At 40.6% G+C, this 10258-nt stretch overlaps 2 protein-coding genes and 1 pseudogene across 2 annotated transcripts; all 3 read right to left on the bottom strand.

Annotated features, from left to right (window-relative positions):
* Window positions 1-528: 528 nt before the first annotated feature.
* Window positions 529-2898, bottom strand: LOC109472453 (ankyrin-3-like). The gene is made up of 5 exons (XM_019772232.1): window positions 2662-2898; window positions 2299-2481; window positions 1778-2088; window positions 1110-1631; window positions 529-535 (listed from the first exon to the last, which is right to left on the bottom strand). Exons 1-5 carry the CDS (start codon window positions 2896-2898, stop codon window positions 529-531), a joined length of 1260 nt encoding a protein of 419 aa, XP_019627791.1.
* A 1272-nt stretch (window positions 2899-4170) lies between these two features.
* On the bottom strand, window positions 4171-9492 carry LOC109472452 (ankyrin repeat domain-containing protein 65-like). The gene is made up of 5 exons (XM_019772231.1): window positions 9463-9492; window positions 5430-5543; window positions 4694-4792; window positions 4460-4558; window positions 4171-4299 (listed from the first exon to the last, which is right to left on the bottom strand). The coding sequence occupies exons 1-5, from the start codon at window positions 9490-9492 to the stop codon at window positions 4171-4173; spliced, it is 471 nt and encodes a 156-aa protein (XP_019627790.1).
* A 633-nt stretch (window positions 9493-10125) lies between these two features.
* Window positions 10126-10258, bottom strand: part of LOC109472451 — a 3749-nt pseudogene continuing 3616 nt past the window's right edge.

The raw sequence follows: 10258 nt of genomic DNA, 5'->3' as shown, positions 1-10258 counted from the left end.
GTTTGTACCACTATAAAAACGCAGGTGCAATTCACTATTACTAGTACCTTCTCGGGGGGAAGTTTCTTCCAGTCCCTTTGCCGGTGGGCTCAGCCTGGTGGGACAAGAAAATAAATTATCCAAGGGTACTTACTAGGCGCATATAACAAATTAAAATGACGAAAAAAAAGCACACGTGGTTCACTTATGTGTCTGGCTTTTTTTGTTAAATATTAGGTTCAACATTTACAATATCACCTGCACAAAGCAATGCATACTTACCCATAGTTTGCAACTTGTTGTGGATATTTCTTCAACTCATCCACGACGCTCTGCAGCCCTGCCTCTGACAGAGCCTCCATCAGGACCTCTATGGTAGCGGCGTCTCCCTTCTTCTTCTTCCATTCCTGCAGCATGTCCATACAGCGGGACTTGTCGTCGCGGTTTCTGCCGGCCATATTTGCGATGTCGGCCCTCTCAAATCCAAGATGGAAGGCCAAATCTTGCCAGTCTGTGCTCACGGCTTCCTTGGTGGAATAAAAGTACATCTCAACGCCTGGAAGATAATATGAATAACGCAGTTTGTATTTTTGTATGGAAGCACCTGCCCTCTTTCAAGCTCATACAGCTCCTGTCTAATTTTGGAAACCTTTTTCATGGTGGCCCTTTGCATGCCACCACATTAGGAAGAAAGAAGAGCGCATGCATCGGAAAAAGCTACATTATCTGTCGAAGTGAAATTAATATTTGTCTTACCTTTGAAAGTTCCACGGTGTGCACCGCCAGAAGTCTGCAGATGAAACATATTGAAGAATATCATTCACTGTTTAAAGGCTCGAAGTCTTGCTAATGATATCTTAACTGCTACGTGAATGACATGATATACTCCAGTCTTTTTTTTAAATGTCTGTGCAATAAAGTTACCGCGTTAGCGTAAATATTTTATGCCACTACATTTTCTAGAAGTTACCGTTTATTGTTACTCCATGTATTGTTTTGTAAATTGGTTTTGCTCTGGGATCCGGAGGAGACAGGCTTCTTGTTTATTACTAACAGATGCAAGGCAATGCTTCACCTGTTCTGGACTCCCATATGGCACACGAATTGGCAACTGGCAAATGAATGTTGACTTCGGCTCTCTCTTTCCCTCTGCCTCACGAGCTGACCTTTCCATTGTCGCCATTTCGCTTTCAACTTTCTGTTTTGCCACCTCCACGCGTGGTAGGGCACGGAGTTCAACATATCCTTGACCATCCAAACCGGAATTCTCACGATCCTTTAAAGCCATGAGATGCATATGAATGCGGTTGTATTGCTGGCTGTGGAAGGTGATTTGCTGTTTCGTCCCCCTCGCGCCGTATCGGGTGAGCTTTACGTTACCTTGGAAGCGTATGTTCACTTGTTGTCCTTCGTATAGATGCTCTGTGCCAGAAGGTAACTGGGCCTTATAGCCTTCTTTCATCAGCTTTGGCCGTTTCTCTTCTGCACAACCATCCAGGGTGCATTCTACAATGACTTCGTTTGCGTTGTCCTCTCGCTGCAGTAGGATGAACTGGACGGGACGCCGTTGAAGCCATTGGCAGACTATTGTTGGGATTGGTCCAAGTTTTTCTGTGTTTCCCAAGATATCTTCGACAAGAACGACAATCCATCTGGAAATGAGATAAATAGAAAATATTTTGAAGATAGCAGCTCGACTGAAGTGAAAAATGAACATTCTGGCAAATTACAAAATTACTTTAAAAACGATCTCTCATCTTCGTTACTTGCGTTTCTTGCGACAATGTGCTTACGATACCTGGTAAAATGAGTGACTTCAAACTCCACAAACTCCTCTGTAACCCGACTGATAGTAACGTTGTCTGTCACATCCATCCAGTCTTCTGTCCCCTCCTCACATGACATCACCCTCAGTTTGGTGGGCCCCTCATGTTGGATGTCCATGTAGTGCTGAGGATGTGGGACTCGCACTGTGACCGGTTTGTGGAACTGGACTGCGGAGGTTGACACAGTCTGGACATTGACTATCGGACTGGTTCCAACAAGGTTCTGGACAGACTCGTTCTTTGCCTTGATGTCCTCAACTGCGCTTTTTGGAACCTCTTGTACCTGCAGTTGAAATAAACTACTAAGTTCATATTAGATTCAAGAACTAGGTAAATATACAAATATTACTTTATTGCACTACTTACTACACTTAATTAAATAAAGGAATTTAGTGACAGAAAATGTGAGAATGTTGCGTAATATCTATCAGGACAGTGGCCATCGAGTTACTAGTACTTACTAGTACTAGTTCTTCAAGTTACTAGTACTTACCTGAATTGTAACCTCGGTTTCTGTGGTCACAGCATGTTCCGGGAAGCTGATTTGTACCGCAGGCTGCGTTGATGACGTCAGAGTGCGTCCTTCTGTTGGTACTGGAAACTGGTCCTGTTTAGGTTGACTGATGACGGCAAAGATGGAGAAGTGGTCCACTGATACAGAAAGCATGTCTTCGGTCTAAAATAAAATACGTTATATGTTGTAGAGAACTGCAGATCAGGTATAAAGTAGTCCTTTCTATGGCAATGAGTTTTATGTCCGTCCGCATATCGGAAAATTATGAAAATTATAACATTTCTGATTACAGGAATTCGTATGAAGTTTCGCACTCTTAAATGATTATGTTTGTCCACATACTTCTTTAGTTGTCTTAAGTTCCGTCCAATGTGACCTGTCCTCAGTGACCCACACGGCAGCTTCCTTAGCGCCACCTGACGACTTGCTGTTGTACTGCATCTGCACAGTGACAGGTTTGCGGAAGGTTGTTCCGTGCGGACCCAGCTCTATGATGTCACTCACTAACATCTCTCCGTCCTTCAGGGGGAGGATGACGTCATTGGGGTTGATGACCTGACAGGTGATTTCTGTTTCCATGGTAACGGCCCCACCCGAAACAGAGACGGCACAAAATTGGGTTTTCAGGTCACCTCCTTTTGAACCCACTTTGCTCCTGTAAAGGCTGTGACAAAAGATGGAAAACCATATTATGTATACATACTTGTGTATACATACTATCATTGTCCGATGCTCATACAGCCTGAATGAGTATATTCACTCCGTATGATGGATAATGTGGCCCCTACAACACAAAAAAGGCGTCAGTCGTACTGTACACTTAAAGCAAATTAAAAGCATTATACAGACGGTTGCCAACAATAAGCATATCATTCCTGCTTTAAACTCATTTCTACGCAAGTCTCCATATCTTGCTTTTCAGTCTAATAAAATGAACAATGATTATCGTACTCAGTTGTCACGGTTTTGTCAGAGATTTCTATTCTACAATTGAATTAAGGGTTAATGACACGCCCCGAGGTGAATATGGTGTGAATGTGTGATAAAGACGTGGCACTTGCTATAACCACCGAATAAAGCTACTGAGTGAGCGCAGTGACTGAGTCACCGAGAAAGGGCGGGCCATTACCGCTATTATAATATAGCCTATCCAAACTGACACAGTAAAGCGTTACACATTACACATTCCTGTATAATACATACATACAAACATAAACATATCTTCCCGTCCACTAGCCGCTGTTCCTGTGCATCTTTCCCCTATTCCAAGGACCCGCATATTGAGTTCTTCAAAGAAAATTCTGACATTGCTTTGTCCATTGTATGTCTTTACAGTGTGATCGTTTTGCTGGTTCCACCCGGCTCATATGAGTTTACCGGAACATCGGCACGGGGTCATGTTCTATTTGGGTCATTAGCAGGGAACATGTATTCCTTTGGAACATAACACAAGTTATTTTTTTTATATTTTAGAACAAAGCGGTGTTCTAATAGGGTCACCTGAGGTCATATTCCCGTGATTTTTGGGTTGTTTAATGTATGGATTGGGATGAATAAATACCCGGTTTTGACTCTAATTTCGGCATAACGGCGTCATAAGGAATGTGGAATGGAGCCTTCTGATTGGTCAACGTCAGCCGGCTATATGATAATGCAGCATAACGTTAGACGTAGTCCTTTATATCACTGTATTCTCTCAAACATACATATGTTGTTTGTACTTGAATTAGTCATTGGGCATGTATTTGTAAGAAACTCTAAATAAATGAGTGCTTTAATCCTTGTCTCGTTATGCTTTCCTGATAACACATCATTAACATTGATTGTGCAAAACTAGAAACCAGGTTTGACCTACCGGCCGGGCTTTTCTGCTGCAAAAAGCTCGAGAATCTCCTTCCTTCCCTCCAGGACGCGATCTTCATCACCGTACCAGGATGGAACATCTGTACTTGCCGCGATGTCCTCAGGAGTCTTGCCGCGCTACACAGAAAACATATTAATATACATTCGTACGATTTTTGTTCAGAAATATTGTTTTCTCATCGCAGACAAGGACATGTGAATATTGCTTGAAGCTTGCTCATAATACCATTGAGCCCAACAAACATGTCCATCACCTGTAGTAAGTATCAACCCTTACCTCATCCCTAATGTCCACCTGTGCTCCAGCCTTCAGCAAGAGTTCGGCAACACCAACATGTCCTCCTGAAGCTGCCTTGTGAAGTGGCGTGTCTTCAGACTGTAACAGCAGGAACAGAGATGGCATTATATGTTTAGAAAAGTCGGCCCCTACTGTCATAATAAACATAATAAATATACGAGACCCGTTTAACACAAAAAATGTTCGTCACCTGTAGTAAGCATCAACACTTACCGGACCCCTACTGTCCACCTGTGCTCCAGCCTTCAGGAGGAGTGCAGCAACAGCAACATGTCCTCCTGACACTGCACAATAAAGTGGCGTGTTTCCAAACTGTAACAGCAGGAACAGCGATGGCATTACGTATACATTCTAAGAGAGGCTCATTTATGTTTTCCCCTTGAACACTTTTCAAATTTAATCATTATCACTTTACATCATATTACTTGACCTTATCTATACTGTATCATCCATAATGAGAAAGCCATATAGTGACAAACACTAAATATGCTTGGCGTTTAATGTTTAATAGCCTGTTTCATGTTCCCTTGTTCAGTAACCGATATCCTCACCTCGAGGAAACTGTGTGTCGTGTGGGAGTATGAAAATACAAATTGTCCTTCAGTATCTGTTATTTTTTTTACCTTGGGAGAAATTAGAACTGCGTATCATGTTGACCGACTATAGTGTGTTACTTCAGCTGACACGACTGAAGGGTGTTCTGAAACGTCAGACTCTGTGAACCGGATTACTTCTAACGAACATTCTGCCTTGAACCAGGCCATGGAAGACAGGGACTCTTGGGCTGCCATTTTGACTCGAGGCCAGGGACACCAGGACCCGACATAAGTGAAATAAATCAAGTCTAACGATAGAAAAGAAAGACCACGACAGACATCGACTATATGGCTATATTAATCGACCTCCGTGACTTCTCTGTGATTCAACAAAGTTGTTCATCCCTACTCACCAGGACGGCACGACTGTTGACATCCACTCCCTTTTGGATCAGCTCTGTCACCTTTTCTTCATCTCCTCTATCAGCTGCAATCAAGAGTTCCTGTAGAAAGCCGCATTCATCATCCTAATACAGCATGAAAACAATACAGAGGTAGAAAAATTGAATATTACAATTCTCCCCTTCTACGAGTATCAAGTTTATTGGATATCATTTTATACTTTAAATATGGTGTCACTGGTATTATCTTAAATAATATCGCCAGCTATAAAAGGAGAGGAAACAACAGAATTCCACATTGTTCAACCGATACAGTGAACGTTTGGAAGTGGCCTCCCAACAACTTTTATCATGTATCAATTAACCCTCAACAGTACACCTTCCCGGACTGATTAATCTGTACACCTGGGGTCCGCGCGGACCCCAGAACAGTTTTTATGGGTTCACCACACCGTGGTGTGGTGAAACCATATTGCTTTTTCTGGTGTTTCTTCTCCTTCTCCTCCTCCTTCTTCTTCTCCTGCCATTTTTTAACTGGATTCAGCTTCTTCATTTTAGGGCCTAAGGTCCTGAAATTTGGTATGGAGGTACAGTGGGCAAATACCCCTAGGCGTTTTTTAAATTTTTGTGATACAGGCTTTTAGAATGGTTTTATTTGAGTTTTTTGGCTGTGTTATAGCAAATGTATTACTGTGTTAGTGTGCCGTGTTTACCACGTTTGGGTATGAGTCATCACAATGGAATGCAGGGCATCAACCAATAGGCATGCAGCTTTCCTCTATTCTTCTTGCTGATTGGCTGTTGGGATTTAACTTGATTAACACCTGCACAGAGCATTTCCACCTGCACAGAGCATTTCTTGCTGATTGGCTGTTGGGATTTAACTTGATTAACACCTGCACAGAGCATTTCCATACTGACAGTATGTCTGTATTCAAGTGTTTTGGTAGGTATTTCAAGCTTTCCTGCTCCAGCATGAACGTTTTTTTTATTTTGAAAATCAACAGTTTGCATTATGCAATTAAAAATCCTAACCAATAAAGTAGGGAATAGCTATCCAACTGTTGTTTTAGTTGTATGTTACTTCATATTATAGTTATATCAATGTAAATCATTGTTTTCCCTTGTGTTTCTCATTCTTTCCCTGCCATGTCGTAAAATGTGGTGAACCCATCGCTGTATTTGCTCCAAAGCAAATATTGGCCTTTCTAGTTTGCTAATTTTTTTTTAAATTATCAACATACTACCAGCTCAATTGCTTTGCAAATTGATGTGTGAAACTCTGAGTCCACATTACGTACAAAAATCATACATTTTGACCTTTTCCTATTTTTGGTGAGGAAAAGACAAAATGAAGAAATACCCGATTTTTGAACCCTATTCAGACCGAGTGGTCTTTTGAGGCCCGCGCCAACTTTAATCTTAAATAGCGACTGAACGGCTTAAGGTGAATTTGGTGAACACCTCTAAAATGTATCTGGAAAAATTCCATATTAGTTAAATAAGTTTTTGTGTTGCCATGGCAACGGGTTTCTGACAGGCAGTTTTTTGGGAAAAATCAGTAATTTTGGTTTTAACATAAAAATTTTCTGGGTTTTATATTAAATAACATTTCCTTTCTGACATTAATAACATCTTACATAATTAAAGATAAGTTAAATCATTTAATTTTCATTATATATGCTAATTTAATGACGTCATTGGTCAAAATCCAAGATAGCGGACCATATTATTAGCTCTGACGTTATATGACGTCATAATTACACAAAAGTTTTTAGAATTTAATTCTATTAGTACACCATTCTCTGAAAATTTGGTGGCCATACGATAAGTCCAAAAAAACATATAAAAACGGAAATAAAGTAATGTATAAAAACGCCAGTGTATCCATTACGATCGAAAGCTGGCTGGGGTCCACGCGGACCCCAAAAGAAAATCAGATATATAAATTTTTAGAAATGGGGGAAACTGAGTTTTCTGCACTGTGTTGAGAGACAACTTTGTGGGTGAAAATTACCTGAAATTTCAGAAAAAAATCTTAAGAAACAAAACAAGTGCTTTTAAAAAAAGCTGACATTTCAGCTGACGAAGGTTTTACTGCCGTTATTGAGGTAGAAGTTGTTGAAATGATATTACCCAAGTTGATGAAATTGGTACGAGACCACTTAAAGAAGAAAACACATCTGATAAAAAAAAAGCAAAAAAAGCGGATGTTAAAAAGAAAATTTAAAAAACTCATACGTCGGGACTTGAACAATCAGTTTTTGAGTGTTTTAAGCAAAACAGCGACTGCTAAAAAGAAATTTAAATAAAAGCTCCTCTCCGGGGATCGAACTCGCTATGTGCAAACCCCGCCACGTGCACCGCGAAAAAAGAGATTTAAGAAAAGAACATAAAAAAACTTAAAAAAGAAAATTAAAATAAAATTTAAAAAATTAAAAAAAAGGAAATTAAAGAAAATTAAAAGAAATGAAAATAAAAAAAAAACGTTCCTCTCCGGGGATTGGACTCTCAATGTCCAAACCCCGCCACGTGCACCGCCACTCAGCTAGCATCGCTACCCGTCGAGCTATCTTATTACGTCATTGTCTGGCTGCCTAAGCAACAAACTATACATAGCGATCCGAGAAAATTGGGCAGGTCCCAGCGAATTATGATTGAAGCATGAAAGCCCATCTTTAAAATTTAAAAAAAGTAAGTATCAAACGTATTGACATTCCTGAGTAAGAACAATGCAACAGGCAAACATAAAAGTGCAAACATAATAGAGAAACTTCGCCAGGACATGCAACAACGACATCTAGCGACAGGCGGCATTGTTTTTGTCATTAACATAATTTATGCAATCATCTTTAGATTTGTAGTACGATGAATAAATTAGCGCCTAAAAACTTATGTAACCATACTTCGATCAATGGTATGTCACTAGATGAGACTGTTACTACATAAATTTTCTTTTTGTAAAGAACATGGATTAAAATGGCAGAAAGTCTATTGCATATACCACAAAACGGAAAGAAGTAAACAGGTATTGCATGGCCTGCAGAGTTACCAAACTACCAAAGAAAGCAAGAAAGAAACAAAGGATATATTCCGTATCAGGACATTTCAGCGCGCATGCGCTGAAATGTAAAAAATATTACAGAACATATAGTGCTGGGGTCCGCGCGGACCCCATGTGTACTGTTTAGGGTTAAACAGCACTAAAGGTATCCAGGCGTCTTCGTCAATATATGTTATTTGAACAGAGTACATATAGAATACAACACGGTGTATTCCGTATCGCCCGAGGTACCAGCCCGACCGCGCGTCGGATCGCCCGACGGCCGAAGGCCGGAGGGTGATCCGATCCGCGGGAGGGCCGGGACCGAGGGTGATGCGGAATACACCGTGTTGTATTTTATTTATGTCATACCCACCCACGAAAACGCGCCTTTCAATGCGAAATGAGCAAAAATTTGGTGTCCCTAACCAAAAAAAACGCAACAACATCAATTCCAACGTCCGAATTTTGCATTCGAATTTTCGGAAGCGGTGCAAGCGCGAAACGCGTTCGAATCTGTCTATGAAACATTTGGAAGCCCCGGGCCGTACGCGTTCAGAACCCCCGGGCTGTACCGCTAGTTATCACACGGGCCGGAACACCCGTATCGAACGTAATCGCGGCCCAGGTAGGACATAAAGTTAGATATATTGCAAATTAACAGGTGTGATATGGTTACCAGGTAAACATTGAATCAAGCCTAGCCTCGGCGACCGACGTTCAAAGTCCACAGACGTCTATGCTGGGCCACTCACTATGCCACGTACACCCAAAACGTAGTCATAACACTGATGTTTGCCTGAAAAGTTTATATTTCGGTACGACATCAATTAAAAATGTCAATAAAATTATCATATTTCCTCCATGATACCCGTTATACTACAATTCTCACCAATCAACTAAAGTTTCTTTATGTTAGTTGGCTACAGCTAAACATCAATACAAGATAAACAACCGTATTGGAATTCCACAACACAACAAAAGGCAAATAAAGGAGTTTACCCTTTCAAGTTCCCGCTTGGCCCTGGACATCTTGCTTAACTTGTACCCTTCTCACGAAAGTTTCGCGTCGCAAATTTTAAAGGTCTTAAGTCGGGTCTGTGACGGTGGGGGAAAGTTTCCGCCTACGTGTCCGCCATTTTGATCGATTGGACTATAACCTTAACATGACGTAATCTGGACTGTTCCATTTACCATTATACTTTGCGATGCTATTTATAATGGTGAGTTACAATTTCTAGATTATTTTCTCTGTCATTTTTTTAAGACTTAGTCATGCAACCATTTGAAAGCATTACAAAAATTGGTAGATGACTTTTCTTTGTCTTTCAATGTTTTCCATAATGTCTTCCATACTTTTTATGAAAGGATTGATTGTAGAAATATTATTTTCTGAGGGGTTTTGAGGTAATAACCTTTCTCTCAACTTACTTTTACAATCACCCCATTACCATTATGCGACATGAAGGTACAACAATGTCACTTCTGGACACACTGATGCTACAATCATATCACTTCTTTGTTACGGTTTCCGTACATGTTAAATCATCACACAATACACATTGTATCTCATGGGCTCAAGGAATAAATCATTTATTGAACAGATTCCTGCTGAACCAGTTACCAAAGGGTGGGCTATGATTCAGACAAGCAGACAAAGGAACTTCAGCCGATGATGATGCCTGGCATAGAACCATCTGTAAGAAACGAAAATGTTTTTTACTTAGCGGACACAATCTTGTTTGTTTACGACAATAATCTTATCAAAATATCTGTCAAACAACTTTTTATACTAAGT

The sequence above is a fragment of the Branchiostoma belcheri genome, unplaced genomic scaffold, assembly GCF_001625305.1.
Source record: "Branchiostoma belcheri isolate BF01 breed outbred unplaced genomic scaffold, Haploidv18h27 scaffold276, whole genome shotgun sequence".
Classification (NCBI taxonomy): domain Eukaryota; kingdom Metazoa; phylum Chordata; class Leptocardii; order Amphioxiformes; family Branchiostomatidae; genus Branchiostoma; species Branchiostoma belcheri.
This window is presented reverse-complemented; position numbering and strand designations above follow the sequence as displayed.